The sequence below is a fragment of the Pectinophora gossypiella genome, chromosome 6 (genome assembly GCF_024362695.1).
Source record: "Pectinophora gossypiella chromosome 6, ilPecGoss1.1, whole genome shotgun sequence".
Taxonomy (NCBI): Eukaryota; Metazoa; Arthropoda; class Insecta; order Lepidoptera; family Gelechiidae; genus Pectinophora; species Pectinophora gossypiella.
Window position 1 is genome coordinate 9,813,486 of NC_065409.1, and position 17,752 is coordinate 9,831,237.

Sequence of the window (17,752 nt, forward strand, 5' to 3'; positions counted from 1 at the left end):
AAATTTAAGTAATACTACTTACTGGTCATTATATCCCCTGTTTGACTAGTACCTACGTCTCTGGATCAATCACGTCTCCATTTTGATCTAGATATATTTATAAGCGATTTATGAGATAACCTATCGTGATAGAGTACATTATGTGTAAGTATAATAAAGTATTTACCAAAAGAAGTCCATAAAAATAAATCTACAGTTAATTCGCGAGAGGCTTTTAAGGGCGAGAAGCAGACAAATTCCTGCCCCGGGAGAAATTCCACATCAAAACGCTTAGGTATATACTTGGCGAATTTAGCTTAAACCTGATAGGTACCAATACGATTGACACAGGTTTCCATGGAACTGGGGCCGCACTGAATGCGTGGGCGTCGACGCAGACCGCAACTGGGACTACCACTGGGGCGAGCAGGACGCGTCGCGGGACCCCTGCGCGGACAACTATGCGGGCCCGCACCCCTTCAGCGAACCCGAGACGCGCGCCGTCTCAGAGTTCCTCGCCGAACACCGCGGACAAATTAAGGTATCACAGAAAAAAATATATAAAGTACGTTTAAAAGGTAATTTGCTTAGCATCTTAGGCGTTGAGTGATAGAGTGGGAAACAGTGTGATAAGAGAGAGATAAGGTGTAAGGTATAACGTGTGCGTGTGGTAGGTGGTGTGGAGGTGTAAGGTGTGATATAGTGACAAATATTGAGAAGGGAATGTTAAGTCGGTTTGGAAACGTAGAGCGGATGAAGGATAATACGATTACAAAAGCGGTATATAAAGCGAAGGTTGATGGTAGGGCTGGCAGAGGAAGACCTAGAAGGACGTACATTGACTAAATTGTAGATGTCCTTAGAAAAGCTTCAGTACGATCTACTCTGAACCGGTGTGCGTGTATGAAACGATGAATGTGGAGGAAGCAATAGAAGTGTGTTAGGACCGAAGCAAATGGAATTCCATAGTCTTGCTTACCCCGGTAGGAAAGAGGCGTGAGTTTATGTATGTATGTACGCATAGAAGGGACACTCTCCGCCTCGCACCAATACGAATCTGATATTAATTACTAACTTATTTACGTATCCATTTCAATAAATCAGTAAGACATATTAATGCGCGGACTGTCTGTATCACTTGCGTGTTGCGTATTTATATAAACTGCATCTGCAACGAAATTTTTGTATGAAGTGTCCCTTGTGTAGTCCTTTCTTCTTCTTCGTATTGTCAGGGCGATTAATAGGGTGAATTGCAAAAGTGAAAAAAAAAGTTGTCTTGGTTGAGAACGGTAGTGCAAAGTTCTGCTAAATGATTTTGAATATTTTTTCTGGGTAAAGTAAGTAGTCTTCTACCTTGGCAAAAAAAAACATTCAGTTTCAGCAACTGTAACACGCTGAAAAAAATTTTTAAAGTGTCATTTTATCATTTCGGTAGCTTGTCCGTAACTCATTATCGCTTATAAAATGTCTTGCTCTACAATTATTTTCTATTATTGGGATTTAAATTGATAGAATTTCGTTAAATTATTAAATAATCTAACAACAAAAACTATTTCTGTCTGTTTACCTTCCTTCTCGTACATTTGACAGGCAGTTAAATTTTGTCCGAAAAAAAGTTATCATTTCAGAGGACAGTAAGTTTTGGTAGAATAACTCCGTCAACATTGCGTCTATGACACCTCCTTACCTGCCAACACCTCGCATTGGTTCGGCTCGACCGCTAGATGTGAACATACCCGTCACAGCGTGTAATGGTTTCCCGCCAAAAAAAGAAATTTATCATTTCGGTGATAGGGGGACAAAAAAAAATCAGTAAAAAATCATTTCGGTAGCCATTATAACTCGTGTTAAATTAGTTCAATTTATTTCATATTGATGTGTTAAATCGGCTGCAAGTACTGTTTTGTTTGAGAAGTGTCGATTTTTCGATAGTTATTTAAATTCACAGTTTATACAAAAATAACCTGTTTTTTATCATCTCGGTGTTATCATTCCGGTGGATTCGGTGGACTGAAATGCCAATAACAGTCCATGGGAATGATAAGTAACACTGAAATGATAAAACCGTTAAGTTTTAGAGATCCGTGTGTTAAATTTTAGTTTCGAATTAGGTATTGTTTTAAGGGCCTTTTTAACAGTTCTGTGGAGCTATTTTATTTTTCCTCGAGATGATCTCGTGGTTTTCCAAAACCATTTTGGGTGATTGTAAAACGTCATATAACCTTCTATCAAACTCCTCTTTCTGCTTTTCTCGGTAACCTTGAATACCCAGACTTATCCATTCTTTAGATCCTGGTGGACACTGGCCTGGATAAAATAGTTTACACCAGTGTCTACCGATCGCACAGCGGTAACTCTGAGACAAACAGGTTATTCACCTACCTCAGTAGGACAGTGGAGTTGGCACGGCGGAGGTATCTCTCAGCGCAACTTGTTCTTCTCCGGGACTCCAACGCCCACCAGCAAGAGTGGTTGTTCCCATTCCAGAAGACCAACCATGCTGGCAAAGAGGCGCAAGCTTTTGCCATGTGTGGCAAAATCTCTCACATCTGGTGAATTGCGTTACAAAGATACCTGACGTTGCTAACTATAGCGCCAACTGCTTGGACCTTTTACTGATAACTGATCCGGACCAATATCAATCTCTATCAGTGACTTCCCCCTTGGGAACATCCGACCATTGTCTGGTGAGATATGTGTCTGTCTATTCCCCACCTGATTCTAGCCCCAGAGGATCGAGGCAAATATGGTGACAAACGCTAGCAAATTGGGATGAGATGCGGCACTTCTTCGCAAACCTATCCTTGGCGTGAGGTTTGATTTTCTTCAGAAGACTCGACGAGCTGCGGAGATGCCATATTAGTTGTCAGGCAATGGAATACTCTATCCCATTTTCTGACATATCATTTGACGATAAGGCTCGCTCATGGTACATCGCGGAGTATGCTAGTGCAGAAGCTCTAATATGCCTCCTAACATGCGGGCTCTGAAAAATTCCCTGAATACCGCTGCAAAGTCTTGCAAGAAGACAATGCGCAGGGCACGTTTCGACAATATTGGCCAAATTGATGCCAAACTGACTGAGCTGGTAGTAAAACCTTTTAGCCGCTAGTCAAATCGGTCGAAGCAAACTTCTGCCGTATAAAAATGCTTCGCACTCTAGACGTGAATAAGGTCAGTAGTCCTGATGATATCCCAGCAATAGTACTGCGGAACTGTGCACCTGAATAGTCTCCTACTGACACGCCTCTACCTGCTCTCTCTGGGTTCAGGACAATTCCCGAAACCATGGAACCTTGCCAATGTGCAGTGTATGCCCAAAAAAGGCACTCGTACCAACCCTGCTAACTACCGCCCCATCTCGGCACAACCGCCGCTAATCCTGAACAACCGCCTCCTGGCGTACCTTGAAGCCAACAATTTACTCAGAGATAGGTCAACTGATGTTCTTCTTGTGTATGCTACACGCTTATGGAGTGAGGCAATCTAGAATCAAGGCGAGGATCTTGTTATGTCCCTTGATATATTCAGGATCCCTTCTAGCCTATGTAATTGGATAGATAGGGATAGATTGATTCGGGTAGTAGTTGATGGGTGCTTGTCTGATCTACATGCTATTAATGCCGGACTTCCTCAGGGATCTGTTCTCTCCGCCACGTTTTTTCTATCAATGATCTGCTGATTATGCCCGGTATCTTTAGGCATGCAGACGATAGCACAGTGACGGAGAGATACATGTCCAATGCACGCGTAAGCACCAGAGATGATAGTGCCCTCAGAGAGGATCTTGTGAATCGTGTGAAACTGCCCCTTAAGTCCGTCTCAGACTGGGGTGACAACAAGTAGGTTGGACTCAACGCTTCCATGACCCAGGCGTGTCTGTTCACCGCAAAACGGAGTTCTTTCCTCCTGACTGGGACTTTCCAGAGTGAATTACCAACCATCTCGAGCTCTTGGGTATGGATATAACTTCCAACTCGTTATAATCTAGGAGACTTCAAGACTAGGGTGAATAGGCATTTGCTAGGTAAGTGTGATCCACCCTAGACTACATCGTCATTTACCATCAGGTGAGATTGTGGTCCTACGTGAACCTATATTATTAAAAAAAAAATGTAGGTAAGTAATAAAGAAGCAATTACAATAGCCACAAAAAAGACATATTGACAATAAGCATCATCCCCCTAGCATTATACCGATTTTTCACAGGGTCCGCTTACCTAACTTGAAGATTTGACAGGTCCAGTATTTTACAGAAGCGACTGCCTGTCTCACCTTCCAACCCACGAAGGGGAAACCAGCCCAATACCCATTAGGTCACATACCTCCGAAAATGGAATTTTCGGGAATGTGGGTTTCCTCACGATGTTTTTCTTCACCGCTGAGCATGTGACAATCATTTCTGATCTAAACATGAATTACCTTACCACCCACCTATTAGCTACCACGGCTCCACATATTGACAACAACTAAATGCATTTTTTATTGCTCGATGAAAGAAACGAACAACAATCTATTACTATTAGTAAATAGTATTAAACTATTTTTTATTTAGCAAGTATTGAACTATTTATCTAAGAATGTATAAATCGATCTCCACCAACCCGCAGTGGAGCAGCGTGATGGAGTATGGTCCATACCCTCCTCTCTCAACCCCCCCCCACCCCCCCGGTTAATTGAGAGTAGGCCTGTGCCCAGCAGTGGGACGTATACAGGGTGTAACGGAAGGGGGGTATCAAGCCGAAAGGGGACAAAACTATACCTTATGTAGATCTTATCTGCAAAATTTCAATTAAAAAAAAACACTTTTGATATTTTTTTCAATTTCAGTTAAAAAAATATTTTAATATTTCCAGCATGTAAAAAACACGGCACAGCACTATTGAGGTCACTGTTCTTAATCCACTCAAATATTGGCACTACACAAATCTCCTAGCGCGTCCTGGTCGCCTGGTACTCGCGGCGCTCGCACGGCCGCGATAGGTACGAAATTCGAGCGGGCGGCGGCTTTGGCGGCAACGTCAAAAGGAGTCGGCGGCCGATTGGAACAATCCGAGTCGGCGGCACGTCGGCGACTGTAACAAACAAGAATGACACTAAAGCATCTAATAATTGGAGTCATTTTGCTTTGACAACTATTCTCACATTATTTTATGACGTGTAAAATAAGTTAAAATTACCTACTTGTTTAGGTAAGGTATTTAATTTAATAGTAAATAGGAAAAAAAGTGTGAAAGTGTGGGTAAGTAGGTAGGTAATTAATAATTAGACTTACGTTTTACAAGAAAGGTTCGAAATGTCGTCATCCCCGTTCGATGCACAGACCTGCCGCTTCATCTGTCCACAACACTTTCGAAGCAAAGTCTGGTGAGCTTTCCACTTGAACTCGGTACCATTCTCAGAATGCCACACGAGGTAAATAATCAGCAGGAATTAGCTCGGGCGTACGTTGCATGTGGTAAGGTTCGCGTGGTAGTCCTTGGGTTGGCTGCACGGCTAGTACGGCTTCTTCAAACTCCGGATCACGGGTCGCCGAGCGGCCAGTCTCGGATGACGCGTGGAAAGAGCCCGTTAAATGCAGTAGGCGATTGACCATTTTCCTGAAGCAATGCAGTGAAGGCAGTTGCCTGGCTTCATCAGCTGGTCTACCTTCTATGAATCGCTGATACAAGTTCCGTGCTTCACTTAAGTTGCCATCGCCGGCACCCACACACATCATCATTTCATAATAACCTACATTACTCAAAGACACCTCGAACTATCACTGATCACAGTTATCACAACAAATCCAAATTTCGAACTTCACTCCACAGATAGTAAACAAGCACTGACAAATAATTTGACAGTTTACTTTCGTGTGCATGTTTCTATCTCTTTTGGAATGCTAGTATCCTGGTACTTAAGGGTGTGTTATTTCTTTGTGCGCAATAAAATATTTTTATGGTATTGTTTGAATGAATGAATGAATGTATTGTATTTTATGAAAGTAGGTACGTATTTTACTTTGAACCTAGAAAAGTAAAAAAGTCGTTTATCTAATAAGGATCACCCGCGCTCACACTCTGGCACTAACACAGAATTGCCACGTTTCTTCGCAAATATCCCGCGCAATAGCAGAAGGCGAAATTAATCTGTCAATAATAAGACATACTATCACTCTGCCCGTATCCCTAATGGGGTGGGCAGAGTCACAAGAACATCCCATTAGCGGTACGAGCATGATAATTATTTATGTACCTATGTTATGATTACTTGTGGCTCTGTCTGCCCCATAAGAGATAAAGGCGTGATATTATGTATGTATGTTTGGTACGGGCATGTAGCGATACGAGCGTGTAGTGGTAAGTGAAATTCCGCAGTCTCTGCCTACTCCAATGGGAAAAAGGCGTGATGTTATTGTTCACTGTTGGATAATACACGACTACAATTTAGGAAGGAAAAAAAATACAAAAAAAAAAAATATTTTTTATCATGGTTAATGATAACTTCCCCTTAACAGCACCGCCATTTTGAATTTCGGGTGCACTAGGGCTTGCCGATCAAAAAATGTCTATCGATAATCTATCCCGACCGAGAGTCGATCGATAGCAAGACTATTGATAACTCGGAAAGTGGGAACATTTTCGATTTTATTACCTAAGTGCAATACAATCGATAGTATCGTTGCGGATTAATAACAAACTATCGATAATTTTGCCCTCAGTCAGTAGTATTGCTACACTCCGATAGTATGGTTATTTTGAGTGGGCTGATTGTCTAAACTGAATTTCAATAACTCAAAAGTCCATGGATTTAGATTTTTTGAAAAGCTATTTTTTTATTTCTACCAATCAAAATCGTAGTAGAAAATGATTATGATCGATAATCGATACTGAACTATCGATAGTTTGAAACACTAGCGTGCCTTTTTCTATTCGCGAGCCCTGGCATCCTGGTACAGGGTATAAATCCCATTAACTGTCCCAATGCAATTTGCAATTCCGTGCTTCGGAAGGCACGGTTGGTCCCGGTGACTACTTACTCATGTAAGAAAGTAGTTATTACATGAGTCATGTCAGGGGCCTCTGGCGGCTCAATAGTTACCCTGACACCAGGGTTGATGAGGTTGGTAATCCACCTCACAACCCACACGATAGAAAGATTTAAAAAAATACTGTTATGTGTTTTTAATTCCTTGTACGCAATAAAGTATTATTGTATTGTACGAAAGTACTTATTTTAAGATTACTTTTACCATGTCATAGTAAAAGTAAAGTTATGTTAGGTAGGTACTTTACTTGAGAAATTGATTTTGTCTTTACTATGTTGTAAACGTAACATTAATGTCTCGTTAATAAGATACACAATCACTTGCAGCTGCTCGTATCCCTAATGGGGTGGGCAGAGCCATAAGTAATCAGAACATACTAACATAATATCACGCCCGTATCACTAAGGGGTAGGCAGTCACAACGGTACTTGAGAAATTTATTTTGCTTTTACTATGTTGTAAATCCCCAAGGAATTCTAAGAAGCCTCTGACGTTGCCGGTCGCCTCAGGGAGGCACCCCGTCTGGCCAAGGTGCCGGACCCGGTAGTTGGCGGCTCCTTCACACTCCAGTAGCACATGGGCCGCTGTCTCGTCCATGCAGGTTCTGCACAGGGGCTTGTCGGTGACACCTAGTGTAAACAGATGTTTGTTGATATCACCGTGACCACACAGCTACACCTGCTACCTGCAGCTGTTACCTGTATTAGTGGAGACCTCTTCACATTTAGAATTCTTTTGGAGAGACAACTATTGATGTTGGGTAGTGCCAACTTAGCCTGCCTGCATTTATTTACGGTGGTTCATAGTCTGGTGTGTTTGTTCATTCCCAAATACCCTAATACCGAACTAGCTTTATTTGCGGATGATACAGCCATCTATTCTTCGTGCCGTGGTCGAGTTATGATGACCGGAATTCTCCAACGCGCCAATGCCTTGGGCAAGTAGTTTCGCAAATGGAGAATCAAGGTAAACCCGGAGAAAAGTGCAGCGGTGTACTTTTGAAAGGGCTATTATAATACGTCACGGTCACGCTGTCAACTTAAGTCATCAAGATGTCTGGCAAGCCGATCCCTTGGGAGGAGCAAGTCAAATATCTCGGCGTAGTCTTAGATAGACGTCTTACTTTCAAGGCCCATATCAAACGTGTGCGCGATCGCGCCACGTTTGTAATGGGCCGTGTTCATTGTCTCCTTAACAAGCGTAGTAAATTATCCCTTTGGAATCTACACGACTTGCATCCGTCCGATCATGACCTATGCAGGGGTAGTTTTCGCTCACGCGAGTCTCTCTCAAATCCACCGTCTACAGGAAATACAAAATCGTTCGTGGTTCCATCGCAATGAAAATCTGCACATTGACCTAAGTCTGCCAACCATTGCCCAATGGCTCAAATTAGTTTTTTTGATTCTGCTCCGCACCAACCAAATCCCCTGGTAGTTGCGGCTTCCGAATACATCCCGCTTAGGAACGGTACTGAATAGCATCGGCGTCCGAAGTATGTAATACGATCCCGACGACCCGATTACTCTAGCCATAGAATCAGCCAATCAGCTCGCGACAACAAACATTTCAGGACCCCGATACCGACACCGCCGGCGTGGTCGACGACTTCCCTCAATCAGCGCTTATCGCTATCGACTTACTAGGGTCGTTTAATTCTTTCAAATATTTTTCCTCTCAGACGACGCCCTGAGCCGAGGTTCGCGCCCAACTGGGCACCCTCAGGCCTGTTGTCTTAAACGTTGTACCGGGTGAGAGCCTTCAGCGCTCCCCATTTGTCCGGCCAAGTAGTTAATGTCATTTGCGGCAAAACTTCGATAAGTCACGTCAAAAAAAGGTGTGTTTGTTGGCTGCTCTCGTTCGTAGCAGCGAGCGGACCTGTCCGAATGAGATCGGCAATATCGGTTCCGGACCGATGGCTGTTACCTCCCGTTCCCCTTCTGGCCAACTCGTCCGCCGCGTCGTTACCTCTTGAATCACTGTGTCCTTTGATCCATTGTAAAGTGAGGTGTTAGTATTTGCACACCTTAGTCAGTGATTGGTGGTAACTGTGTATGAGTAGTAGTAGTTGTTTAGGGCCTGCAAAACTCTGAAAGTATTCTAATGAAACTGTCCCGTACCTAGCTAGCCATGAACGCATTCGCCGCTAGTGTGATGCCCATTTGACCTGGATGACGGTGTTAAGGGAGCCTGATATTACGTAATCATAAAATAAAGCATACTACACAAGGAGACGAGATGCATTGTAAAGTACATTTCTTTATCAACTATTAATGTAGGTAATCGACTACATTTTTGGACAAAACTTGTACAACAAAGTGACTCTGCCCATCTCAGTAGCCCAGTAAGTGTGATATTAGATATGTGTAATTACTTGTAGCTCTGTCTGGTCCATTAGGGATAAAGCCGTGATTTATGTATGTTCACATCTTGTTCTATCCTATTGGTTGTGAGGTGGATAACCAACCTCGTCAATCCTGGTGCGAGGGTTATTATTGAGCCGCCAAATGCCCCTGACATGGCTCATGTAACGACTACTTATTACATCAGTAAGCAGTAACCGGGACCAATGCCCATTGTTTTTTTAACTATTGTGTCTGGAAATCTTGGCCTCACAAGGATGAAACAAAACAATTTAAAAAATATTGATTAATATGGCCATCACTGGCACGTTTACCCTTTACTAGGGCAGGCATAAATAAAAGAGGTGGTAGCTGTTCACTCAAAAGTTAAATACCTTGAACAGCTGATTGCTACGTAGTGTTGTGCAAATTTGAATTTATTACATGAAGACCTGGAATTCAATTGCTCATAACTAATGCAAATATGAATTTAGGCGGCCAATACTCTCGCATGTGATTTGTAGATAGTGACAGAGTAGGCACACTTCGGGTTGATACCCCCGTTCCGTTACACCCTGTATAGGCTATTTATGTATAAACCAAATTTCACTTTGTACGGAACCCTAGCTAAGCAGCACAATTTTTCTTGACTGTATCATTTCCGTGGGTTAATTTCATTTCAGTGGACTCATTATCATTTCAGTGTACATTTATATCATTTCGGTGTATATTTATATCATTTCAGTGGGTACTTATCATTTCAGTGGACTCATAAAAATTCAATTTTAAATATCTCAGTAAGTTTCGATCGTATTTGATGCCCACTCACGCACATAATTCAAAATAGGTTAAAGTTTTATTTGTCGTCAAATATGTGAAGAAAAGTATTAAAATAAAAAATCTCACCGAAATGATAAAAAAATGAGACTTGTTGAAATTCACCCAATAGTCCTCCAACTACTCCATACAAGGCTCGTGTAGGCTACAAAGGTCCTATGTATAGGAACATGTCACATCTTTTGGATAATAACTCGTTGTCGTTATAAAATCATTGACCCTGTGTAAATTATAGCCATCTGGCAATGTGTTCATGATATAATATAATACCTAAGTACCTATTATGTAAATTGTTGTCTGTGAGATTCAAACTCCACTGATTCACTGACAAGGCAACATTAGCATTTCATAGTTCCATTCCTAACATTACGGTACAAGCAAGTAAATTCATAAGTAATTGTTTTAAGAAGTCAAAATATGCATACAAAAGACATCTTCTGGGCGAGCTCGCTGCATCTTAGGTCTCGTCAATGCCTTCAGGCAAGTCGGGGGCCAAGAGCAAACCCATCAAAGGTAAAAAAAAATCAACGTGCGACTATTTTTTATGTCGTGCATAGTTTGAATTTGGATCAATGCAAAAACCTACCACAACGGTTTTTATCTACGCCTTCACGCTCGTTTAGAAGTTTACAAGTTACATTTATAAATTAACCTAGTAGTTCATATCCATGTGAAACAGTTTGTCGCACGTTCTCTGTCCATTATTACACTTTTACTTGTGACGAAGCTCAGGATAACCTGAATTTCCTGTAGCTTGTGGTCCGGTTGAGATCATTATAGTGTCTGGTTGTAGTTGTATGCTTGGATTTACCGTACATTGTTTTGGTACTCTGAGTTGACTAAGGTAGTTATTCTAAAACTGGAAATCAATATCATTACCGTGAACGCAAAAATGATACTGAGATGTTACTATTTGAAAAGCTTCCTTCTCTCTTTTAAACTTCTATTTTGTTGTGCCCGAAAGGGTCTGTGTGAAACTCATATGTAACTTACCATCTTGTATACCATCATAGTAAGTATGCAAATACAGAATATTGAATACTAAAATCCATCATAGAAATCTGTGTCATATTTTGCAAATATACAGTTAGAACTTAAGTATCTATATAGGTATGTCGCCAAATTGCGTAAGTGCTAACTAGATATTTGCAAAAAGACCAAATATTATATAATATTTTTGCGTTAACGATAATGAGATTGACCGACCACTTATGTTCGAAGATCTACCCATAATCAAATACGCAAGACGACGTAATATTATTCATGACCAATCATAATTTATCCATCCATTGGTAGACTATTGTCTTCAGTAAAGTTGGCTGGGGCTCCTCTCAGACGACGCTCTGAGCCGAGGTTCGCGCCCAACTGGGCACCCTCAGGCCTGTTGTCTTAAACGTTGTATCGGGTGAGAGCCTTCAGCGTTCCCCATTTGTCCGGCCACGTAGTTAATGCCATCTGCGGCAAATCTACAATAAGTCACGTCAAAAAAAAAGCTACCGCAACAGGTACATGCGCGTGTTTATGTGCGTATGATTACCAGGGTGACGCTTATGGCGTGTGCTCGATGCACACATACCGCCGCGATCGCTCTAATTGCCCGCTTACCGTGCCCAGAAGGCGGCGCGGTGCAAACCACTTCTTGGGATATGTTTTCACTTTAACACTTACTTATGCGAAGTTTAGTAACGACGAGAAAAGTCATCCGGTCTTATCAGCAAAACGGATCCGCTTTTGCGAATAAAATGCAACAGAAACGACGCCTCTATGCCACCGCACAACACACATCATCGTAAATACTTGGTTGTTGTCTTATCTGAAGAACTGACGGTTAATTGCTGAAGGTATAAACTTATCTGTCGCCCCCTTCATTATCATAAATGACTAAAACTTCTTACTTGTGGAGGAAATAAACTTTTTACGTACTAGCCTACGAAAACTCTCTCTTACATATTTTCTAGCCATTTTATAATGAACTTGTCGAAAGAAATATATCGTCGATGGTTTTCTACTTTACTGCAACAGCGATTTATCATTGCTTCAAAACCATAAAGGTAGACCGCACAACGATCGCGGGAAATTGTGACAGAATACGGTATACAGTATGTGCCCACATCGCCGCCACTTTCAAAACATTTTCTACTGATATGTCTTCTAGTACCTTCAACGTTTCATTTTTTTCAAGGAACCTTTATAATAGTATCTATGACTAGCTAAAGAAATATTTCTGAGTAGTCTGAAGGACAGCCGTAGATATAGAATCATCATAGATTTATTTGACGAGACTTGTTGTAAATTTGCCACATAATGGCATTCACTACTTGGCCGGACAAATGGAGAACGCTGCGGGTTCTAATACCACGTTGAACACACGGTCCACGTCCATCATCATAGAGCCGCACTAATATAATAATGATTATGGGCAACATGAATAGGCAAGGTGTCACTCTTATCTCAAAACAACATAATGAATAATATAAAAAAAGAAAGATTGGAAATGAAGAAACCTTCATAAAGTAGGTAATACTATAGAAAAATATAAACTAAGCACATAAATACGCAAATTGTAGTTAAAAAACAAACACTATAGTGACGGCGGGAAAGTTTTCCTTGACTAATGAACCGCTGCAAATCATGCTTTCTATTTCACTTTTGGGTACAGAAAGTCTTCTTTTTCCAATTGTTTTCATAGACACCGGGTTTTTAACCACTAAAGAATATTAACATACTTAAATAATGAGTTTTAACAGCAAAACAGTTAAAAAAGCTTTACAAATATAGCTTTTTGATAGTTTTGGCAGTTAGACATAACAGAATGGCAGTGAAATGTGTACACCGTAGAGTCAAAGGTTAAGTCCCTCGCTTGCACTGCCAATCTCCTTTTTACCGCCAATAAGTAATTTTAAATTTCGAAATTCTCTTCCATTCCACAATTTCTTTTATTCTGCTTTGACGCATTACATCCGCAACCTTGATAAGAGTAACATCTATATTGCTAACGCTGTTTGAATCATCTGATAAAAATGTAAAGATTACCGTGGTAAAGGCCTGAGATGATGATATTTCTAAACGGTGGCGTCACTCTGTACAGACGCGACCTGAACTTTGAGGTTAGTGGCTCCGCGCTCATACTGACGGGACCAATGGTAATTGCCGCACCTAAGTATCTTGGTAGGTACTCGAGATGTTACTCTGACTCTAGTTAAAGAAAAACTACAGGGGTAGGGGTGACTTACGGGGGGTTTGTCCAGGGGGTGATTTATATTGCCTTTGTGTTACGATCCCCATTATCCCATAGTAAGTCGAACTATATTTTTACCCAATGCTCAAGACTTTTTGTAAATGTTTTCAGGTTTACTTATCCCTGCACGCGTATTCCCAAGCGTGGTTGTTGCCCACGTCGCATGCTCACGCGCCGTTTGCCGACGACGGAGTACTCATGGAGATGGGAAAGCTTGCCACCGCTGCTCTGGCGGACATGTATGGTACCAAATACCAGGTAATTATAATACCTTAATAAAAGGAAAAATCACAATTCCTGTTAGTCATTATCAGAACTTTTTGTAGGTACTAATTTATTTAATCCATAACTTGTATCTGAATATAAAAGTTACGAGTTAACTTAAAAAAAAAATCTTTTTATCTTATTGATTAAAAATATAATCATCATCTTCATCACGTCCTGGATTCATTAGTCACCTTTTTCGTTGCCTTCTTCTATTCTGTGGGTTATGAGATGAATTACCAACCTCAGCAACCCTGGTGTCAGGGTTATGTTGTCAGGGTTTTCGTATACGTTAGATGATATTCATCTCTTTGGTTGGTCGGAACAAATCGCATAATAGACGTGACTTCACCTTTTGTTACATCAACCTATCCTTTGTTTTAATTTTTGTGTGTACAAAGTTGTGTAAAGAATATTACTATATACTTACTTACTTAATATCTAATTTAGTAAATGATTGCAGGTGGGTACCGCGTCAGAGATCAGGCAGCCAGCATCAGGCATGTCGCACGACTGGGCGAAGGCCCGCGCTGGTATTAAGTTCGCATACCACGTGGACCTTCGAGACTCCTTCGGACCGTACGGTTTCCTGCTCCCTGGCTCGCAGATCGTCTCCACCGCTAGGGAAACCTGGCAGGCAGTCAAAGCAATCGTCGACAATTTGCATGAGTAGACCAGTATCTCCCTATTAGTGAGTGAATATCGAAAGGGCTTCGAAACAACATCAATCGAAACAAATAAGAATAAGACTATCAATTCCGCGACTTGCCGCATGGATATTTGAGCATCACCAATGCACTATACAGTGCAACAAACACAGCCAAAGGATGAGTCTCGAATTACAAAGTGTTTGTTAACTGAGTCGCGGCCCCGTCAACTTTGGTAACTACTGAACTAGGCCGTTAATCTGTCACATAAACAGCCTATGTCTCATTGCTAGGCACAGGCCGCCACTCAATCAAACGGAGGATAGGTACTCAACCGCCATTTAATCCAACGGAGGTATAGATATTCAAATTCAAAAATATCTTTATTCAGTAGGTAACATAGTTATACATTGAAACGTCTTTTATTAAATAACGAACGTCTCATCCTGAAACTACTGCAGCTCTCCACAAGCTGTATAGCCGGGAAAAAAAGAAGCTGCAAGAAAAGCCTCGGCACAGGACATGACGTTCTTTTAAAAATAAAAAAATATTGTTATACAATTTAGTAATTTGGCCGCCTAATATCAGTTCCCAGACAGTTTATCCCATGCATTCATCTTATACATAACCATAACATAACATTACCTCCACCAACCCGCAGTGGAGCAGCGTGGTAGAGTATGCTCCATACCCCCTCCGGTTGATTGAGGGGAGGCCTGTGCCCAGCAGTGGGACGTATATAGGCAGTCATCTTATAATAACTTTTTCTTTTTTACAAAGTTTACTCCATCACAAATAATAAACACTATCTTACCTATGTACTACTTATTTAAAAGTGTATTATCCGGATCGGTTTGAGATCTAAGAACTCTAATATATGACGCTACCTACTACACAATAGGTACATAAGATGTAGGTTTTTACTATAATAGGAAATTTATATTTATGTTAGCAAATGGCACTCACTTGCCAAGCATTAGTTTTTTACTAGGCATGTACTTATTTACTAGTAACTGTGTGATAGTCTACGTAGGAAGATTCAAATTTTAAATAATTAGGTAGGCAACGCCTACGTTAATAAATGTTTTACCCTAGATATCAAAAAATACTAGTAGATTTGATAATGTATAAAACTGTAATAAAGTACAAACATGTTTTTATAAGTTTATTAATTCCCTTTTCTCTTACGAATCGATTTAGACAGGTGTCCCGTAAATAATGGATCAACCGGAAGTAGCAGAAAACAGATACAGAAAAAAGCTACGTATATACTTACTGTAACAGCCTCCGTGGTCTAGTGGTTTGAGCGTTAGGCTCACGATCTGGAGGTCCGGGTTCGATTCTCGATGGGGACATAGTCGAAATCACTTTGTGAGACTGTCCTTTGTTTGGTAAGGACGTTTCAGGCTTGAATCACCTGATTGTCCGAAAAAGTAAGATGATTCCGTGCTTCGGAGGGCACGTTAAGCCGTTGGTCCCGGCTATTAGCCGTAAAAACACCTCCACCAACCCGCATTGGAGCAGCGTGGTGAAGTATGCTCCGTACCCCTCCGGTTGATTGAGGGGAGGCCTGTGCCCAGCAGTGGGACGTATATAGGCCGGTTATGTTATGTTGTATACTTACTGTACAAAATAAATTGGCTATAAATTCTAATCAAATTAGTTTTAAATAATTATGTAAGCTGGGTTTCACTTCCGTTTGGTTTGATACATTATAAATATAATGGACACTATATTTAATAGGGTAGGGTAGTTTCCTACTAGTCAAATCAGTTACTTTTTTCTAAACTTTAAAACACGAAACCGTAAAACACGAATTAATAGAATAACGTTCAACAATAAAACAAAATCGCACTATGAAAAACTCATTTTGCTGATGGCTAATGGTAAAAAAAAAACAACGATGCATAGAGCTGCAATTTTGACATTGACAGATGTCATTCGACCACAAATCGCAAGTTCCAATAATAACATCAAAGTGCCGGTTTTTGTTGAAAAATAACGAAGCGCCTTTTTTAATAGTTAAAATATGGCTGAACAAATAGAAACTATATCGGATATTACGCCTGTATGCAGTAACATCAATCCAACGGAATTCGATGTTACTACGAGCGCCCTGTTGATTGGTGTTGGGGCTGAAAAATATATTGACATTTTTAGGTGAACTTACATTCTTATTTAAGTATCATTTGTTCTCCGTCTGTATTTAATCATTTATTCTATTGACGATATATTTTATTATACCTAAACGTTAAGTTCATTTGTTACATCCTTATAACATTAGTTCCTTGTTATTATCAGAAAACACAACATAGGTCAATGCACACTGCTGGAGTTAAGAGATGAAGATCTAATCAAGTTAGGAATCAATGATGCGGAGATAAGACACAAAATACTAGTAGCAGTACAAAATTTGCCCATTTTCGAAGAATCTAATCAACAAATGTAAGTAAAATGACTAAAAAGATACAAAATGGTTTATTTTTTGTTTCTTCTGTACTATCCTGGAACATACTTCTAGTGATATTTAATAACCTTTTGTTTAAATGTTTTTTTGTTTTAGCTCTAAGCGAGACCAAAATTTAGGCGCACTGGAAATAGCAGACATCTTAGAAGAAACTTCTCAACATCTATACAGAATCTACCTGAGTATGCTAGCAAACACATTAGCCATTAAGAAAACCAAGAACATAACAGATTGCTTGGTTCACAGAGACAAGTATGCTTCAGACATAGCATTAACAACTATCAGTGAAATCACAAATATCCTTAATTCCATGGATATTACATTGCATACTGAGATGAAGGTATATATATTTGACAATTAAAAACAAACTTTATTGTATATTTTCTGATTGAAATGATATTATTTGTCATGATTGCAGGGGCTTACACAAGAATCAAAGAAAAGAAATAAAAAGATATTGATTGGTACGCTGGGCAGCGCAGTCATTGCCCTGCTAGCAGTGCTGTTTGCACGGTCATTGAAGCAACTCAAATAACATAATTATTTGTATATTAAAGCTTTAGGTTTGATTCCTTCTGAGTGTTGCCAAAATACACACCAACTACCTCTTTACACATATGTGTGAATTTACTATTTACTGATTAACTGTACATATCAAAGATAATTGTTACTATTACACTTGTTACGGCACTGCATAAATAAATGTCTAATATTGCAATATTTATGCATTTTTATTTTTTATTTACAAGTCCAATTCAGTTTATGCCTAAACTATTATAATATTTAATAAAAACAAACAAGCAGCCAATTACTGCGAAAAAAACTTACCCACTTCCCTGTTTGTACAATAAGCAAATCCAAAAGTGACCCAATTGTTTTGACCTCTCCAATTATAAAGTGTAAGGTAAGTGATGAACTGGCAGTAGTGGTGGGCTATTTGTTTGATCG

At 40.3% G+C, this 17,752-nt stretch overlaps 2 protein-coding genes across 3 annotated transcripts in view; both read left to right on the forward strand.

The window, feature by feature from the left end:
* LOC126367595 (carboxypeptidase A2-like) overlaps positions 1-15,493 on the forward strand; it is a 29,212-nt gene extending 13,719 nt beyond the window's left edge. For both annotated transcript variants that reach the window (XM_050011184.1, XM_050011185.1), the window contains exons 7-9: positions 331-520; positions 13,538-13,684; positions 14,154-15,493. In XM_050011184.1, the coding sequence (XP_049867141.1) occupies positions 331-520; positions 13,538-13,684; positions 14,154-14,363 (547 nt within the window). In that variant the 3' untranslated portion in view covers positions 14,364-15,493. The remainder of the gene's footprint in view (positions 1-330; positions 521-13,537; positions 13,685-14,153) is intronic.
* A 772-nt stretch (positions 15,494-16,265) lies between these two features.
* LOC126367598 (uncharacterized) lies at positions 16,266-17,524 on the forward strand. Its single transcript, XM_050011190.1, has 4 exons — positions 16,266-16,497; positions 16,639-16,782; positions 16,901-17,144; positions 17,223-17,524. The coding sequence occupies exons 1-4, from the start codon at positions 16,367-16,369 to the stop codon at positions 17,337-17,339; spliced, it is 636 nt and encodes a 211-aa protein (XP_049867147.1). The 5' UTR covers positions 16,266-16,366; the 3' UTR covers positions 17,340-17,524.
* Positions 17,525-17,752: the final 228 nt, after the last annotated feature.